This window comes from Pelecanus crispus, chromosome 3, assembly GCF_030463565.1.
Source record: "Pelecanus crispus isolate bPelCri1 chromosome 3, bPelCri1.pri, whole genome shotgun sequence".
Lineage (NCBI taxonomy): Eukaryota > Metazoa > Chordata > Aves > Pelecaniformes > Pelecanidae > Pelecanus > Pelecanus crispus.
Genome location: NC_134645.1, coordinates 95,242,545 through 95,262,967, shown reverse-complemented (window position 1 = coordinate 95,262,967; position 20,423 = coordinate 95,242,545). Strand labels below are relative to the sequence as shown.

Here is a 20,423-nt window from a genome sequence, read left to right as displayed (position 1 = left end):
CACCCCTGCCTAGGCCCTGCCACCAGCAGAGGCCACGCTGCGGCCCAACAAAACCCAGTCTTCCCTCCACAGGCAGCAACTCCAGCCCTTTCTCCCGCGCTCCTCCTCACACTCTCAGGTTGCCCCAGACCTCGATATGCTGGAAAAACATGACAATAAGTCAAAAATGTCAGAAGCGGGCCAGCTTTTCCTCAGAGGATGCGCACCTACACCTCCCCCGCCACAGCCTTCCTAACGGCTGCGGCACGGCCGCCCGCCTCAACCGCCGTCCGCAACCGCCGTCGGCGCCCTGCCTCGGTAACTGTCATGGCGGACGCCCCTCAGCGGGAGGCGGAGGAACTTCCGCCTCGGTACCGGCCATGGCGGGCAGGGGCCTCGGTCTGTGGGGAGCGGAAGGGAGGGTGTCACGTGGGCGCCGCGGGCGCGCCGGCGTTGGTTGCCATGGTGGCGTGAGGGGCCCGCCGCCATGGCGCTGCCCGCGCCGCCCCCCGCCCGCCTCTTCGCCGAGCTCGTCCCGGCCCAGGCCCCGACCTCGACCCCGGCCCCGGCGGGACGCGGCGGTCCCCCGGCGCCGCCCGGGCGGGAGGTGCATGTGAGCGGCAGCGCGGAGCTGAGCGCCGGCCCGGACCGGGCGCGGGTGTCGCTGCGGCTGGGCAGCCGGAAAGAGGCGGCCGGGGCGGCGCGGAGCAGCGTGGCCCGCCGGCTGGAGTACATCGCCCAGAGCGCCCGGCAGCGCGGCGTCCCGGTGAGAGCCGCCGCCCGGCCTCCGCCTCCTGCAGCGCCCGGGGCGGAGCGGGGGGCCCTCGGTGGCGCCGGGCTCCGGGGGGCGGGCGGTTCCGGCGGGGGAAGGCGAGGGGAGGGGAGGGGCGGGCGGCGCGGTTCCCCTCAGCTGCGGGGTCCAACCGGTACCTCCCGCGGCCTCCCGTACCCCGCTGGGCAGCCTGCGGGGTGAGGTGCCTTCAGGGCCGGCTGGGCTGGGGCAGCCCCGCCGGGAAGGCGCCCGCTGAGGAGCCCCGGCCCCGGGGGGCCGGCGTGGGCCTGGCCGGCGGGAAGCAGAGGAGTAAGGGGCTTTGGAGCTGTCGGCCCGCTGCCTCGGGAACGCACCGGCCGCTGGGGCACTGCTGTGAAAGCCTGCCTGTCTTTGGGAGGTTGCAGCTTTGCCAGGCTCCGCAGAAAAGGTGGAATGTCGCTACTCGGGCTCTCCAACAGGTTGCTTGTTCTGCATGTGAAAATCACCCTGCTTCGACTGTTTCATCTGTACATGTAATAGAGCATCCTCCCGTGCATACGGATGAAACTGATAAAGGGGTACACAGCAACATAACCTACACGCGTGTGTGTCAGTACAACTATGTGATTACCATATCTTAGCGACAGATGCTGACAGAGCTTTTTCCTCTTTTTCTTGTTCCACTTAAGTAGAGAGGTATGAAAAAACATGAGATGTGATCAAAACAGCTGAAGTGACAGAAGCCCCTTGTGGACTCAGAAAGTTCCTTTATCGTAATAAGTTTTTTGGCCCCAAGAAGTCATTGTATGACAATGAGAAAAGCATAGTCTTGCCTTTAAAACTTTGTCCATGCTGTAATACTCCGTAAGGGTGATATTTGTCCTAGCAGCTGTGCTGCTGATGTTTTTGAATTTTATAAAAGAGTTCTGGACAGTGTTCCATGCCTAGGATTCTTAAAAACAAAACCAAGCTGATCTTTGATGGAATAAGTGGTTGCCTTTGAAAGGTGCTTACTATTGAAGTTCCCCAGGAAGTTTGTGCCTTGTTAGTGTATTCACAGATGAGCTGGGGAAAAGGGAGATGACCGAGTTTGCTATGAATACCAGATTATTCAATGTAGTAAAAAAGAAAGAATTGCAGAAGGGTTTCATGATAACTGCATGATGTCACAGTGCAATTCAGTATTAGTAAATGCAAAGTAAGAGAGTAAGTTACTCGGCCTAAACAGTGATGTGCTTACAGTGAAATGGTGTGCCCACATCTCAAATGCTGCATGCATTTGAAGATAAGTGCTGGCTCCAACTTCTTTTTTCCCCAGCAAAATAGGTTTTACTGTTCTCTTTTAAAACTGATAGTGATGCTGTCTCTGTTTCTCTAGTAGCTAAATAAAGCATTTGTTCAGCAACAAAGGAGGGAATAAAAAAAGACCCCTTAACCCCTGATTTAGAAAAAACTCATATTGAGGCTATGGGACTAGATGGCAGGGAGATGTGGAGGCTGCTGTGGGCTAGATACATGATCCTGCTCCCTATGTTTTTCCCGAACACATGGCTGGGTGCGTGTCTGTCACAGGGAGCACGATTCCGTTGCTATCAGAATGACTTGTTCAGTCAGAAACAGTGCATTTTTGTATGGGACTACAGGTTGAATGCCTTCAGTTTCTATTAAGTGAGTTAATAGGAGTTTAAAGTCTGGTGGATTTTAAGAGGAACGGGAGAAGACAAGGCATTCATTTTTATTAGTAGAGAAAACAATAAGCTTTGTACCCATCTCCATGGTGAGCTATCAGATCATGGGGTATTTTCATCCTGGCTGCAATTAAATAGCTCTTCAGCGTGTGGCTAGATTAGAAAAGATAGTTGCAGATATTTACCCTACAGTGAATCTGAATAACTGCCTTACAGTTTTGACATGAGCCTGATTGAATTAGGATAGCATGGAGCATTCGACACATGGCAGATGGCACACAAAAGGAGTAGGCAGGATGTTAAACAAGTGAGCATGCTTTAGAGGGGCTGTGCACACTACTCCAGGCTAGAAAAAATAATTGCAAAATGAAGTATGACCTGGAGAAACAAATGGTTGTGTTTGGATATATGCAGTCAGATTCACAAATGTAATGGGAGCAGGTAAGCAGTGGTGGTGTAACTGAGGTGGAGAGTGGACTGTCTTTACAACGTGAGAACATTCATTGTCTTACTATAGTTATAGTAATTTTACAGCAATCTTGCTGTTTCAGAGATGCCATGCATTGGAGAATGGAAATGTTAGTTCTTCTACTTACTTGAGGGACTATGAAATGTTGCTTAAGTTGTTGGTTTCTCAGTGTTAGCAAAGTGTTAGCTCTAGGGAACTCTGAGAAAAACAACATGAAGGTTTTTTTTTTTTCATGGTAGTTCCCTGCGGTATAATTTTTAGTGCTTTGTTCTATCCAATTTTAAATCACTCCACTGCTGGAGCTTTTATTTGCCTTGTAGCTTTTCTACTAACAACTCTCACTGCTGGCAATTTGTTCTTAACTGCATTTGCTAACATCACTTGTAGTTAATACCATTCTAGACCACTATAAAATTAATATCTCTGCACAATCTCCATAGAGTTCTAGTTGTTGCAAGCTTATCTAAGGCCTCTTTAGAAATCAGCTGGCTATTCTATATATTTATTTTTAATTAATCCATAGAACAATTTCCTTAATCCCTGTCATTGCTATCATAGGAAGTCTGTGAGATCAGAAGTGCATAACCCTTGCAGTAGCAGGAGCTTGCATTAGCAGCTTGTCAGATGCCTGGGGGCAGCACCTAATTTCCATATGTATTTACACAGGATTTTAATCAGAAATAGATGCACATAGTAGCATTTATTTATAGAGTGCTGTAAGTATATGCAGCACTTCAGAGCACAGAATCTGCTTTGAAGGCTGCGGGGAAGGTAAAATCAATGGGGAAACCAATCTCTCTTACTCAGCCCAGCTGCTCAAAAGTAACATTTTTTTCTCTTTCTCTAGAGGCAAACTGATTTTATATTTACCACCTATGATTTATTTGGGCAGTGGTGTGGAGATGACACTTGTTTTCTTTAATTGTTGTATCTAACAATTGTCATTGGCCATCTTGTTTAAAAATAACAGTGATAATATTTGTTGTACCTGTCAATGTGTTATTTAACAAAACAAACAAACCAGCTCACAAACTATATCCATTGGGCTCCAGCTTAGAGTTTGTCTGTACTGGGATATATCCTTGGATATATGTGCAATATTCTCTATATTTTGAAACTGGTTTTAGGAGTCAGTTATGGACGCACATCCATACATTCTGTTAAAAAGAAAGATTTTAAAGTTTTACTCGGTTACAAAGTCTTCCGATTTCAACATATCCTTGAATAAGAAAGGTAGAAACCTGCATTAAGGCATCAACTTTTTTAGACTACCACATATTTTAAGAAATACCCACAAAGTATCCTTATATTTGCTGAGTACAAATCAGCTTTTTACCTTTCTTAAAATAAGTTACATATACTTCTGTTATTTCTTGAATGGACATTAAGCAGCAGAAACTTCTTCACCATAGATTTTGAGGTGGTTGTTCTGTCTGTCTGATGCCAAACAAAACAGACAGAGTGAGGGGATGAGAGGCCGGAGCACAGGTACCAGATGCCTAACTGGGGTACGCGCTGACTGTAGGTGCTTGTCATCCTTAACTGTCTGGGGACACCATGATGGATGGGCTGTTAGGAGACATGAGCATACATCAAGACTCTCATTAACAATTTCTCTAGTACTAAGAACAAAAATGCTATGTTCAGGTGGAAGAAGCTAACTCTTTTGGTTGTTTAAATATCTTTATTTTTTGTAATGTAAAGTTATATTGGATATATGCGTGCAAATGTACAAGTAAGAGACATTTCCAGATGTCTCCAGATTTTTTTTATTTCTAACTACACATATCAGCATAGCTTGCCACAGTGGTGCATTAGCATACATTTCCAAACTATATTATCCCTTACTGAGACTGGTCTTGTATTTCATAAAACGGTCTCACAGTTTTGTTAACTGAGTAACCAGGAGCAGAACACATAACTTTATCTGTGGCTAGGCTTTTCTCATACTGTATTGTTATATAGCTGTCTCTTTGAAGTGTGCTTTCACTGATTATTTATTTAGTTTTTTCCCTGTTATCATCTGGGAAAAGGAGCAGTCATTCCTGTAAACAGCAATGGTGTCGTGAGGGTGGACACGATCGTCGTGTGAAGAAGAAATTGTTCAGAAGTAGCAGATAGGTAGGAGGAAGGGCTATATGAAATTTTTTTTTTCTGTTGAAAAGAAGGAAAATATAAGGCAAAGCACAGTTCTAGACTTGATATTGTAAGCTCAAGGGGATATTGACTGTCTCTTGTGTTTACAGTACCTGCAACAGTGATGGTTTATGTCACTGCTGGCTCAAAAAATAGGCTGTATAAGCAGAATGCAGGTGCGATTCAGTTAAGAACTGTTCAATGGCTTCTGGGGTAATTGAGTTATCACATAACAATAACATTATATTAATTTAATTTTTCTACTGTGATTCTTGGCCCACAGATTTAGAAAATGGAGAAAGTTATTCCAGAAGTCCAGAATACCGGACACATCCGAAGTGTAGCTTTCCCTGGGTCACAGTGAAAACTTTTTTCCTGTGGCTATTGCAATCAAATGGATAGTTCCTCAGCCAAAATATGAACAGTAGACATAAGCAGTAGTCTTTTTCTTTCGATGTAGTCGAAGTCCTGATTCCAATTTAAAATTCTATCGTCACCTACCTGTCTCTTCCGTATCTTTGTCTGAACACACTCCTGAACAGGACCAAAGTATCTAACAGAAGATGTATCACAGGAGGCCACCTTGTTATGACTTCAGCAATTATTTTGTCCATTTATCTTCAATAATACATACAGCTACTGTCAAATCTGGTGGGATAAAAATTAGCTCTGAGGGAAATTTTATAATAGATGGCACAAAATGTTCTTTCACTCCCTTTGCATTGATCTTGCAATAGTGCCTGGAGCCACAGGATGGCACTATCCCTAAACACACGGGAACCTTGCCGAGTGTAAAACCAAACGAGAAGACTTAAATCCATCCAGCAGGAAAGAGGTTTTTTTAAAAAGGATTAAGGAGCAGGGACAAGGAAAAACAAATGCACGTTTTCTATGTTTACTGTAATAAAACTTTACAGTATAGTTATTTCTGTAAAATATGAGTTGTAGAAGAAAGCTTTTTGGTGTGGTTATTTCAATAAGATATGTAAGAGCTCTAGAAAAAACCTTTCTTGACAATTGTAATTGGATTCTATCATAAATAGTAAATTTTGTTCCATTGTGTAAATAAAAAGAGTTGTTGGTGCTGGACTGACTTCAGCACTCTTTAGCAAACCACAACCAGCCACACTGCCAAAGTACTTCAAACCTATGATTGCAAAAGGGGAAATATATTTTTTTAGGGATTAACTGGCCCTCGTCCTTGACCTTACTAGAAGAGATTATCTAAAAATAGGACTGTTGTGCTTAAATTTGAGCACTGCCAATCAGTCATAAAATTGAAATTTCGAAATTTGTTTCTTGCAGGCTGCTGTGCAATGTTAATTATGGATCTAATTTCCATATGATATTTTAAAAGGACAATGCTTCTCATGATTAATGTAATTTATATAAACTTATGCATGCATGCTGCATGATAAACTTGAAGATTTGAGCCTCTGTAGGAAATATTCTGACACAAAGCATCTTTTGAAATGTGTCAACACTGAAAGCAAATATTGTTTTCCTATGCAAATCAATTTAGAAGGTAAAACTTTTTCAGTAATTGGAAGGCTTAGTATCTGCTTCCCTACGGTTCATGGGTATTAAATGCAAAGTTATATTTACAATTAAATTGTAAACCGTGCTTTTTGTTGTGCTACAGTAATTTTACAATAAACTGTTCATCCAAACTGTTTACCGAAGAGGGAAGTGGGTGAAAGAAATGGGGTTGTTAGACTTCTAGCAAGCTGGTCAAATATTCAGATGTAGCTGGAATTATTCTGTATCTTAGATGGTTCAGTAGCTTATTTATAAGTCTTACAGGATTTGCTAGTGCTCTGTGGAGCCATTGTGTTCAGTAATGTAGCTGTTGTTAATGCAGAAGTGTCACTGGTGGAATAGCCTCTGTTAAGGGTTACCATTCTGCCAGAATAACCAGCGCTCAGTCATTGTTCACATCACCTTGCTACAAGCCACTACTGTTGAAATATCTTAAAATTGGGGCCTGAAAAGCACTTTTCATATACTAACTTTCTGAAAACAGTTGAAGCTTCTACTTTTTCAGCCAGGTAAATTTACAGTTACACACTGATACACACAGCTTCTAGCCAGCAGTCACTTCTAAGACCTAATTGTTCTCTTCAAGTGAATAGCAGTGAAATTACATCATAGACCTACTGTAGAATTTAATGTCAAGAAGTCTTTAACATCCAGCTAGTTCTTAACTGAAGAGATTTGTTTAGAAAATTCCAAATTTCTGTTGTTAAGTCATAAGTAATAAGCCAAAACATTTCAACTTTTACAGAACACAATGTACATACATTTCCAACAGATGCTTAATTTCTGTCGTTTAAGATTATATTCTTGTACTTTGTTTTAGGAAGAAAATATGACTATAACAGAGGATTTTAGTAGAGTAGAAAATACTTACCAAATGGAAGCAGAGGTACGTATTCAGCCTTACCAAAAATAATAATAATAAAAGAAGAAGAAGAAATGTAGCAAGGACCAATGAAATTTGTAGACTATCTTTCCTCATACCAAGGAGTAGATGTTCTCTACGGTAAAGGGAGCGTAGTCCAAAGAAACTATTGAACGACTGCAGTTTAAAGCAGAGTTCAGCTGCAGTCTTCTGTTGTGTGCAGAACTTGATTTCTGCTACTGTAATATAGAAAGAGTTATTTTCTTCTCAGATGAATGTGTGCTTTTGAAATATTACACAATGCTACAGAAGGGAATATTTGGTTCTGGGGCTCTAAGGTTGTTGTTCTGTGGCAGTGTAAGCAAACCCACAATTGTGCACTCTCCTTCACCCATAGCCCTTCCTGCCCTCTACTTCTTGCAAGGAGCTGTACTTAGGTGATTAGGGGATAGGGCAGTTCAGAAAGCTGCTCCAGTTAATAACTTTTTTTTTTTTTGCAGATTAGCTTTTATTTTTTCCATTATTTTAGCTCCCTGAACTGGAGGCAATGCAAGGCAGAGGACAAGAGTGGATGGGGGACAACAGTGGCATGGCAACCCTAATCTAGATCTGTTTAAGCCACAGTTGAACAGCACCTGGACTTTGGTCTATTCTACATGACTCTGTCATCACCTTGCTGCAAGTAAAGCAAAGCTAATTGTTTCCTAGGTAATTGATGTGGAATTCTGTAGATAAAAAGTGCTGTGTGAAAGCTAAATATTATGGGAGTAATCCCATTTACTTCAGAAACAGCTCAGGGGAGTATATTTTTGCACATTCGTGCTATAGTAAGAAATAAATGCTGTGCTGGAAACATTCACTGAGGGAAATTACGTGTCTTCAGTCAGTGGATCTTTTTAAAGCAGCAAACTTTAATCACTACCCAGCAAATTTACAGATTCTTATGAAGTAAACCTGGAAGCCTGCAATAAAACGATAGCTGTTTTATGGAGCTGTTGTTTACAATCCCCTAAAACAGCATTCAGCCTCCTTAGTTTGCTTGCTTGCTTTAAGGCATACTCTCATCTAAATAACAGCAATAAATACAGAAATAATTGAGAATTTGGAGAACAAAATTTGGATTTTAAAGTGAGTCTTTAGATACTTAAATGGTATGCACTGGTGTCATGTTCTGAATGACTTTAACTTCATAAAGTAGACACCTACTATCATGAGAGCTTAAATCACCATGTTTTTTAGATAAGCTGTACTTTAAAATAAGTAAAACTATATTGAATTATTTAGGCTACAGACAAGCTTAGGCTTACTACTTCAGTTTTAAGTGGTAACTCAACCAATCATCTCCCTTCTGCTATTAATTTTTATACAACAAAGATTGTACACGGAAAGCAAATTAACATGGATTTAGTGTTCATTTGTAGGCAGCCTGGACCAGCTGTAATTGCTGTTCAAATGTTTGTATGGCTGCCTAGGACCTGGGTGTCAGAATTTGAAAAGTCTAGCCATAGTACTGCTGGTTTGGCTGCCCTGTACACTTAAGTAGCAGTATGGTCGCTCTTTATGCAGAGATCAGTTTCTCCTTGCTTCCCCTGTTTATGTGTGTATCATTAGTGCAGCTTCATAAACCAATGAAGTTCCATTGACCAGTGTCTTTGCATGCTTTAGAAACATAAATGAATTTAAAATTAACTTACACTCACTTCTTTACCAAAGAGTTTGCCTTTGTATTTGTGTTATACATAAAATCATGGAAGTTGTGCATTATTTCATTCTATAAACTCTTTTTACCATTTGTCTACTGTAAGAGTTTTTAGAAGACTGAAGAAATTCCCAAATAGCTATTTTAAGGTACAATTAAGAATTCAAGATATGCTTTCAACTGTAAGGAGATAAATCTTAATTCATGCTATAACAAAGGAAAATAGGCAGAATGAAGTTGTGTATGAGATGACAAATCTCTATAATGTCTTAATGATAACAGTTCATTTATTGCATGATGATCTCATAGGACGAAGATTATGTTGGTTTTGTGCATTTCTTAATATATTGCCTCCTTATAAACCATAACTTCTTGTCCTTTACAGCCGTACCCAAACCTTAAAATGTTCATAATGGTTTTGCATACCCTCATAGTACTTTTTCACACTTTTTAACCCTAATCATAATTCTATTGACAAAATTTAAATGCTGCTTTGCATTTTCGTGCTCTGGTATCCTCTGTAAAGGTAAGTGGAATTTATTGCATCTAGCTCTAAATGAAAACTGTGATTTTTAGGGGGAAAACCCAACAAAATTCACAGCTATTGCTCAGTTGTTTTCTGCCCCTGAGGGTACCTGATTACGTGCTGCTTCTCTAACAACGAAGTTCCTGAGTGCCCAGAACTGCCCCAGTCTGAGCAGCTTATCTCTTGTTTAAGACCCACAGTTGTTTTGTTCGATCATTCTTTTGTTTCATCCCCTTGAGGGACCTGATCGTGTAAACACTGATAGCAATCTGGAAAACACTGTGACAGTCCTCATAGTGAGACTTGCAACTTTCCACAAAATAAGACTGTGACAGCTTTTTTGCAAGACAGCACAAGAGGATGTATGCCTCTCATATGGCAAGAACTCCCACTAAAGAAAGAAATCTAGATTTAGTCTCATCTTCAGTCTTTGTTCAAATTGCTATTGCACCTTCCAGAAAGTGATCCAACCCCCAAGTTACGGATGAAGGGTGCGCAGCTGAGATTAAGATGTAGACTCGGTGCAGTTTTGCACAACAGGTGTGACCCTTTCTCCTTGTAGGGGATGGAATTGCCCTGCCACTCCATCTTGGTCAGTTTTTAAGGCCCTAAGCCCATTTTTGGCTCAGTTATGTGAAGAGCTACTGAGCCAGCGCAAGGATTCAAGCCGGGATGAGGTACATGTACTGCACTGAGAGCCCACCAAGGGTAACAAGACGTGCATTAATTACTGTGTGACAATTGTCAATATCCGTGTTTTACCTTACCCTGTATGTGAGGTAGCCCCCTCCTCTCTCACTGAGAGAGTCAGCTTCCTTGACTTGCCTCATTTTCCACAGGGTAAATCTCTGGTACGCACATGGGAAGCTACTGCAGTACAGCTGACATGCCATGACTTGGATTTCTGTACCATACACCTTCACTGGGATAGATTGCTGCATGGACTGCAGCAATCACAGGGGTGACTGTATGTCACAGGGCTTGGCAGTGGAATTTTCTTTTCCACAGCTTTTTTTTCTTGCCCTCCTGTTGTAGCTGTATTACTGTGCAAAAAGAAAGGAAAGAGTCAGGGATAAGAGAGAAGGTGAGCCTGACTTGGTGGTGAGGGCACTATACTAGGAAGAGAAGATGAGCGTTTAGTTCTAAAAAAAGAGTTTGGGACCCAGGATTTCCAATTCCTGAATGTTGTAGCAGCTCAGCATCATTGCTGTGCTCCTGGCAGCTGTGCCTGCCACAGAAGAAGGCTGGCTCCCACCTGGAAAGTTGCCGCCTGGCTGGCACGTTCCCACAAGGAAGGCTGTAGGGCTCTGGATCCAGGGCTGGTAGTGATGCCTGCTTTGTAGCACTTGGAAAAGCACACAAATTTGTGATGCATCTGTATTTAATGCTTACTGCCAAAGCCACAGACAGCTAGATATTTCAATTGTTTTTAATCCAAGTCTGAAGTGCCCAGTTCTCTGTAGGCACTGGAGTGAGTCTGTTCAGCCAACACGGGGTTTTGAGCCCACTGCAAGATGGACTGGGCTAGGCTTAGTTTAATCTCATAGTTTAGGTTTCTTGAACCCAATGCTTGGAATTAAAATGTAATTTTCCTTCCTGCACAATGTTTTCCACATCATTTTGCTTGGGCTTCTGCATAATTAACATCTAGTAATCTAAAAAGGGAAGAACCAGGATGCATCTAGTCATGTGTCCCAAAGAGCACATTCATTCTTCAAATTGTCTACATACCAAGAATGCTGTACTTCCTCACAAAAGAGCATTTCTTAATCCTCAATTTTAAACCATTTTGTGAACTTCTTTCTGTTGCAAAGCCAGTGATAGTTTCTAGGGCTATATAGAAGTGTTCTAAGTAAATAAATGTTGGAGTTACATACAGGACTAGTATGTTTAGTTAGTTTGTACATATCTGGCTTTATACTGATTTAAATAAAACTGTTGAATCATAGGGGAAATGTGAAAAAAATTACTTGTGTGATGTCTGTGTTCACTCCCAGGTCTGTATTATATTCAACGATTTTGGAAAAATGCAGAATGTTTGCAATCTACTCATTGAAAAGTTAGGAACCTCTGTTACCATCAGTCCACCTCATTTCTACCATACACCAGAAGCCATAGACACCCTTCGGTAAGTTTTCTCTCATGCCACAGATTTTACAGCCTCAGATAACAGTTAATATGAATACATAATTTACACTGTTTGTAATGGGAGCAAATAGTTTTCCTTCATGCCTATTAAAATTTATGTTCAAATATTTCAGTGTTTGTTTTAAATATAAATTAATGCTGTTCAGCCTAGAAGTAAAGCTTGTTCTTTCTACAGTGTCCCTGTGCAAAAGCAGAATGTAATAAAAATATTTTCCCACTGATTTCCATTGGAAGTATAATCTACTGTGAATATCAGGTCAACAGAATTTGACTTTGGTTACATCAGCACATGTAGAATTAATTTCTATTTATTCATGAAGGTACAAGTGTGTTACCAGATGTTGATAATTCTAAGTACCCTTGCCAATTCCCATTACTCTTAGCTGCTGACATGATCTGAAAAGAACCATGCACGGTGCTTGCTCAGCATCCAAACATGCTACTTTGAAGCTTACGGTCTTGATATTTTGGGCATTGACTATTCCAAGTCCTACTTCTTCCATGGCGGGGGAGAGGGAAGTTTAATCTTTGTTTGGGTTTTGCCTCTTTAAAGAAAACAATTATGCCTGGTCCAAGAAATAAGCTCAACTAGCTGCTGCTAACGGTTCTGGAGATGTCAGAAGCGTATCTCAAAGGTATCTACACAGGAGTCTGGAAATCAGACCAGTGAGATTAAATAGGTGCTCACATGCCTTCCAGCTGGGCCACCCAAATGCCTGGAGCAAGGGCTGACCTCTTCCTCTGCACCGCACACCAACGGTGCCTGTGGCGTATAGGAGTTAGAAATGCTTTATCATAGCTGACAAGGATGCTGACATTTTCTCCACACACTCCCCCCTCAAACTCCTAAACTATCACCCAGAACCTGGGGGAAGGTGATGTGCCTTGTATCCATGCAGTTACAAAAGCTGAGGCATTAAAAAAAAATACTTGTACATCAGTTGGCCCTGCTTGTTATTGTGCTGCTTTTTCTACCTCTCAGCCGTCAAGTATGTGTTGCTGCTGTTGGAAACACACGACGGAAAGCTCAAGAAGTCTGTCGACTGTTTGGCCAGTCATTGGGAAAACCTTTATTAATAAGAGAAGAAGAAACAAAAGAATGGGGAGGCCACATAGACAGTCATCTATCAAACTCCCCCGATTCACTGACTCTGCAGGAAAGAATCCAGAATGCTACTGCTTATGCTTCTTGTAGAGTGTTTGCTGTGTTTGAGATAAAGGGAAAAGAAAACAGAAGAAACAAGTTGCTCTAGAACCTTTCGAATCCTACACTTTTTCTTAATAAAATTTTTATGCTTTCTTGATTTTGTTGTTGGCTTTTTTTTTTTTTTTGCGCTTTATTCAAGCAAGTAGAGTTAAGAGAGGAGATTAAGAATGTGGGTTGTGTAGTGAGCCACTGTAGAAGGTTTCTTAACATTCGTCCAGGTGCAAAAAAAGTAGATTAACTCTTCCTTTGCAAGCATCATTTGAAAGCAGCACAATGCATACTTTTGTAAAGACAGCAGTCAAAAGTATTGCAGGATTTACTTACTACAGCTCTCCCCAGAAATGTTTCAGTTCCTGTTGGCCTTTATTTAGCTCTACCCCTAAAATTAAGGTTACAATTAATTCTGAAAGTACTGTTCTTAACTGTTCAATTTCTTCCTCTGCCCCCTGTAAAAGGGCAAGATATTTGATATGCAAAAACCTTTGGTACTCCTAGCTGAAACTTGGCTATATTTAAACCTTTCCTCCCAAATTTGGAAGGAAATTAATCCCTGTTCCAAGTCATGGTAAACTGAACATGCAGTGTGTTCGCTTCTAATGAAATGGATTGTTCAACATAAAAACATGCTTAGGAACATTTTATTTCGTCATAGGAAAAAATATACATGAGTTTTATGCTGGTGTCTATTTGCTCAAGTTTAAAAAGGAAATATGTTGTCTGGATGTACAAACACTTAAGTACTTCAGTCATGAGGATAGATTTTTTTCAACCATGGCTGCATAATGTATTTTGATCCGTCATATCCACTGAAATAGGCTTTCATATCAGGGTGATGTACCTGAGGAAAATAATATTTCAAGTTGAATAAGCACCAGAATTAGCAATAAATACAAACTGATACTTAAAAGAATCATTAAAGTTACTACAGTTAACTTTTTGAAAACTCCTGATTAGTTTTTAAACACATAGTGTACATAGAGATAATTTCAGTGGGATTTTCCATGTACCTTAACCTAATTTATGTCATCAGAACAGTGGCTTTCTCAAACTGACAAAGTACTCTACAAATGTTGAACATATCTCATGAGATATTACGTGCCAGATCTACACCGGCATTGATGTTTTAAAAATCGGTGCTGTTTCTTATTGAAGTAGTTGCCACTCATCTGTTGCTGGCAGAGCTATTTGTTATTTTTTTCAGCTGGATCAGTTATCTAACCCAGTTAGGCTGCAGGAACAGTAAAGAAGCAGTCGGGGAAATGGTGAAGACACACCAAGTTGCTGGCCTTAGGCACCACAATGTCCAACTTGAAGACACAAATCCACAAAGGGCAATCCCAGTTACATGCCTTGTCGTGATGTGGAAAGCCTACAGTGAGTGGGTTAGAACTGTCAACTGGGAAAGGGTTAGGACAAGTCTAAGCGTCTTCTTATCAGTCTCAACTCTTCAGGAAAGTGCCTATTAGGCTGTAGGAAAGGCTGAGGGAGGGCAATCCACAGACCTTCTTTTGAACTTGAGGTACAGGCATGACTCACCATTTATAAACAATCTCAACTAGACAATCAGACAATATCTGATTTTGTGAGCTTGTTACCATCAGTTCCTCTAATAATCTGTGGGGAGAATTAGCCTGTCGTGGGTGAATAAAGCAATCTATATCTTAAAGGCTAATTTATACAAGGTAAATAATGTTTAAGGTGAGGAATCTTTCTCCCCATGGACTAGAAAGGTAACCGAAGGTAGCCAGCTGACTGACATAATGAAAGGTACATTTTTGAGACGCATAAGTGGTTAGAGTGGTTAGAACCCAGTTTTAAATGCTTAGGACACTTATCTGGGATAGCATAGTTCCTGCTCCTAAGTTCAGGCATGTTAGCACATTTTATATTACAATCAGTGGCTAAAATGAGACAAGGACTGGAACTAAGGCTTCTCCCAAATAAGAGAGGTAATAGTGTCACACTGATTGAGAGGGGTCCTTTTTGTGCAGTGGCACAGTTTCAAGAGAGAGCATGGAGAGTCTTCAGGCCAGCCTGACTCACACAGCTCCTTTTGGGGGTTCTGAAAGGCAAAATGTACCCATTTGAATCTCCTCTGTTTGACTAGACCAAGCATCTCCTGTTAGATGAACGGTTCAGCTACTTCCTGTTATTTTAAATACAGATACTGCCACTCTCCACAATTTAAAAGAAGGCATCCGCAATAGCACTGGATCCCTTGCAAAAAAACGTTTGTATGTGGCATGCATGCCTGAAAGCCTTTTTCTGGAGCAGAGTCTCTGACTAGTTTAAGAATCAGGTGCACCTTGCATAAGCTAGAAATCAAAAGCTACCAAGATCGTGATACACAAAACAGACTTTTTGGCTCCCAGAGAGTTTTGTAGAGATGTTACTTGGTCTGGGCAGCAGCTGAGCAGAAGCTGTTTGAAATGCAGATTTTTCAGAGTGCAATTGAGAAACCAATATACTTTGCTAGATCCAGTAGAAAGAGATTAAATGACTCATCCAAATTTGATAGGTCAGTGAAATCCTAAAACAAAAGTCCATGTCTGCAACAGCCTGTACATAACAGAAGTCAGGTTGCTAAAACACTTACAAAACTAGGCAGTTGGATACTCTGAAGTAGGCAGTACCTGGGTTTGGTCATTTATCACCTTGCAAAAACACATACTCGAAAGTACAGCAGTAATTTGTTTGTCTGCTTTCTCTATTAGTTTTCACTAACTTTGCAAAACAGATAGTATCTATTAAGCCAAAGGTCAGCCGACTTTTAAAAGTACAGGATAACAAACAAGTTGCAACTGAATAAAAAAATAAATACTACCTCTAATCCCATAATAATTGTTATCTCTTCCTCAGGAATGTAAGCTGTAGATTTGCCAAATGCATTTGCTTTGTTAATTAGAATTCGATAGTGAGGAGTATCTTTTAGATCCTGTAAAAATAGAAGGAAAATAAATAGCCTCAAGGGGAGATGATGGCTAAAGATTACATTATATAATCAGTTAACTCTCACTAGGCTTACAGAACATAAAACCACTCAATAGATACATACAGCAAGTTCATTTTTATGATCTTACCAATGTCAGTTTAGAAAATTAAATATAAACAATCAAAACTGTAATACATTAAGTTCTTGGCATATCTGAAACTATTTTTAAGAGTCAAGATTTTAATTAGCCCTTTCTTCCATAGATCTTGCAAGAAATGTGACTTAGAATATCCCTGCTTTTTGTATATACGTCCCATAACAATTTGTTAGTCACCCTTCTTCCTTCACAACAGAGAACACCAGAGAGAAAGAGGCAAATTCAGAGCATAATACCACCTCTGACAATCTTGGTCCCAATCCTGCACAGAACTAAGGCAACTTCCATGTATACATAAAAATCTTCCAGCCAAGAAAGAAGTGTGGCTTACTATTACTTTTACAGTGCCTATAAACCCAAATCATGGGCCAGGGTCCCACCGTACTCATTACTACCCATAAACGCTCCTGCCCAAAGTCACCCACAATCTAAACACAACAAAGTGATGGATGAATACAGACAGATAATTGGAGTTACGAAGCAGTTAGTATTGACCAATGTGACAGGCAGTGGTCTCTGCTCAACAATGTAGTAAAGAACTGAAAGTCAGAGAAAGGCAAGGAAAAGTTGGGCTGAAAGCCTGACTAATGTTTAGAGGGGATCTGCAAGGACCAAGCTTAGTAGTTGCCTTGTAAAGGTCGGAAGGCATTTTGCATAGCTCATGCACGTAACATAAAAACGCAAGTTAAAAAAACCCAGAAGACACACGCTTAAACCACGTCATCGCTACTGAAATTAAAACAATGAAGATGAACACAAGGTCACTGGGAGAACAAAACAATATAAGGTACATAAAAAGAATCAGAACGCCTGATAATTCATGGGTGTTCAGTTGGTGACAACAATATTGAGAGGAGAAAAGGAGAGGAGACAGGAAAACAAAGATGCAGGTGCTTTAGAAGCCAAAAATGAGTGGCAGGTGGATAAAATTACAGCGGGGAAGGAACAAAATGCACAAAACGGGACTGAATGTCTGCTCCCAGCTGAACATGAATTCTCTGCCACAGGCAGAGTTTCTCATTTTTTCTCGTTCTCAGCCCTCTTTGACTTAATGATTAGTGCCTTCCTGCCACTTAAGCAGCATGTCAGCAGCCAACCCACAGAGTATGCAGCACTGTATTATCAGAGCAGCACTGTCAACAAAGATGTAGCATCCGATTTTCAAATACAAGGACTTAGACTAGAAAATTTCAAAAGTTTCAAGAATTCTAACAAAAATACATTGTTAAATAGATTTACATTCCAAATGCCCAGATCCCCAAAAACATTGCCTTCTAACTGGAATTGATTAAACACAAAGGATTACTTGCATTTCTTAGGTGCAGTGAAGATGTTGCCAATTATACCTACACCGGAACATTGGCTAAAAGATTTAACAGCCTCTCAACTTTAGTAACACGCCACGAGAAATCCGTTCAAACATTACAGGTTGACACTGCTACCTTAAATACAACACTGTGTATTAAAAGTGAGTAATTGTAATTTGAGACATGTCCAGTACAACCCTGACCAGCAAAGCTTAACCGATCAGTGGTGCAAAAGCAAAGCTCTACTGGGGCAACAGCGCAGAAGAAGCGGAGGCATCTCTCAGCTGCACAGATGATATGGGACTCAAGTATTTTCCATTAGGTTAGCAGGAATTCTGTCTGTAACAGTGTTTCTGAGGGTTTGGGGTTCTTTTAACCTGAGTTATTCTGTGTATGTGTTAATAAAGCAAGAGGGTAATACATGCAAACCTGTTTCGCTGGAGGGTATTTGTGTTGTAGCCATTCTTCTGGAGCATTAGCTTTTACATCCCATCCAACAATGACTCCTGAATAGCCAAATCTTTTGTGAACTATTACCTGTCCCACACTGAACTGAATATGTTCAGGCTTTGGACTGCGAACATGAGTTGATTCTAATTTAACAAAGAAAGAAATTTAGCAAGGATAAGTGGTTGGTCAAGTATATCAAACACTTAAACAGACATTCTCCTGACTTCTACCAGAAGAGAAGTGATAGTGAGACAAAGTAAACAAGGGAACAGGTACTTTGTTTTTTCCCCCCAGAATTTTACTATGATATTTGACAAAGCAGCATCCACAAAGGAACACACTTTTCTACTTGCATGCCTTTGATATTACATAGGGGCCTTGACAGAGTTTTGGAAAGCATAAACACATGTATGTACTGACAATTACTTAAGCCTTACAGACAATATTTTACAGTGCTTACACATGCTAACTGATTTTGCCATTAGTTTTTTCCAGTTTAGGTCACAGAATTCTTCTATTCAGTCTGACTGCAGGGAATTTCTTTCCAGGAGCAGACTGATAACTGTTTCTTTTTCCTTTTATGAAGTTGATTTAGACCATTTCAATAATGTTTAGAGAGAAGGGGCGGGGAGGGGGGGGGGGAGGCTACCATTTACAAAGCAAGTACAGATATCCACTATAGAAGACGTTATAGAAGACAATATCACAAGCAAAATCCAAAAGAATTGCAATGACTCCAATACCTGCAAAATAAGAATGGGTTTCTGCTTCACTGTTGCCAAGTTTAGTTTTCTTTTCTCCATAGTACCAATTCCTAAAATGCAAAATTAATAACCCAACATTCAAACAAGTTCTTTAGAAACTGATTTTTAGGATAATCAGCCTTCTGATTATTATGCTCTTAAGCATTTATCTGGATAGAGGGATACTGCAAAGCTTTTGATACAAATTCTTCACAATTTGAAGCCCAAACAAAATGAGAGTTTTACATTAAAACTGCTTTTAAGGAATGAGTCCCAGCTTAAGGCTACAGTAAGTACAACTTCTTCTCCACTATGCTGAATTTCATGTGAATTTAAAGGGTGGGGGCTAGGGGAGGGACATCTTTAAAAAGGTGAAATGGCTACACTGCCACTGTGAAAAAGAGAAAGTGTAAAGAAACAATGAGCAAACTCAGCACTTAGCAGTGGGGAGCTTGCAAATATTCCTTCTGCTGGCGATAGAAGAGGAGCAGTCTATGAACAGATGTATTTGGGTTAAGATTCTCCATCCATACCAGCCAGCAACCTGTTGGTGCCAAAGAACTATAGGTAGTCTCCTTCCTCTTTTATGGTATACACCACGTTCCCTCTTTCAGTCTTACTCCTTTCACCCTGATTGGAAGAAAGTAAGAGGAGGCTCCACAACTGTGCAAACAATACTTTTTTTAAAAAGTCTTGGTTTAGCTTAAATCTGTAGGAAGATGTCCTGGTTTCAGCTGGGATAGAGTTAATTTTCTTCCTAGTAGCTGGTGTAGTGCTGTGTTTTGGATTTAGCATGAGAATCATGTGATAACACACTGATGCTTTAGTTGTTGTTACGCAGTGTTTATACTAGTCAAGGACTTTTCAGCTTCCCATGCTCTGCCAGGTGCACAGGAAACTGGGAGGGAGCATAGCCAGGACAGCTGACCCAAACTGGCCAAAGGGCTATTCCATACCATATGACGTCATGCTCAGTATATAAACTGGGGGGGAGTTGTCCGGGGGGCAGCGATCGCTGCTCGGGGAATGGCCAGGTGTCGCTCAGGGGATGGTGAGCAATTGCATTGTGTATCACTTGTTTTGTATATTCTTTCATCATTATTATTATTTTCTCTTCCTCTGCTGTCCTATTAAACTGCCTTTATCTCAACCCATGGGTTTTACCTTTTTTTCCAGTTCTCTCCCCCATCCCACCGGGGAGGGAGGAGGGTAAGCAAGCGGCTGTGTGGTGCTTAGTTGCCAACTGGGGTTAAACCACGACAGAAGACTTAAAGTTGACAAATACCTTTTAACAGGAACAGGAATGACTTGTCCGACTGCATTGTTGAAAACAGCAGCTAATATAGTAGGTTTGGAAGGTTTCAAATGTCAACATATCTTATAAAGAATTGGTTATCCTAAAAATAAGATATTCAGAAGACACAAGCAGCACCAAAGGATCATTTGGTCTTTGAAGGCTTTATCTTTAGATAAGCCTGGAGCTTTCCACAAAGCTGCAAACCAATTTATGGTGAATGTAGAAAAAGCACAGTTTCTCTTTCCATCCATATACCATTCCCCTAGGCTTTCCTGGGGGCAAAACTAAGTCTGAATCTTCCACAGTTCAGATGACTTGACACCCTTGATTATTGTACATGGATCAATAATAAAGGATCTTTGAAGGTCCAGACAAGGTAAAACCTTTGGAGTATTTCTACTATACAAGAATTAAATCTCACAACAAGCTTTTTAACTTCCCCAAACATGTCCAAGCAACAGTCGTCTTAAATTAAAATGGCGTGTATATAAATGGATATAATCTTACTTTTTCTAGACCAATGCATTGTCAGG

General features: G+C 40.8%; 1 protein-coding gene across 1 annotated transcript; it reads left to right on the top strand.

Moving 5' to 3' along the window:
* The first annotated feature begins 466 nt into the window (after nucleotides 1–466).
* IRAK1BP1 (interleukin 1 receptor associated kinase 1 binding protein 1) lies at nucleotides 467–13,050 on the top strand. The gene is made up of 4 exons (XM_075708411.1): nucleotides 467–745; nucleotides 7,383–7,448; nucleotides 11,647–11,777; nucleotides 12,780–13,050. The coding sequence occupies exons 1-4, from the start codon at nucleotides 467–469 to the stop codon at nucleotides 13,048–13,050; spliced, it is 747 nt and encodes a 248-aa protein (XP_075564526.1).
* Nucleotides 13,051–20,423: the final 7,373 nt, after the last annotated feature.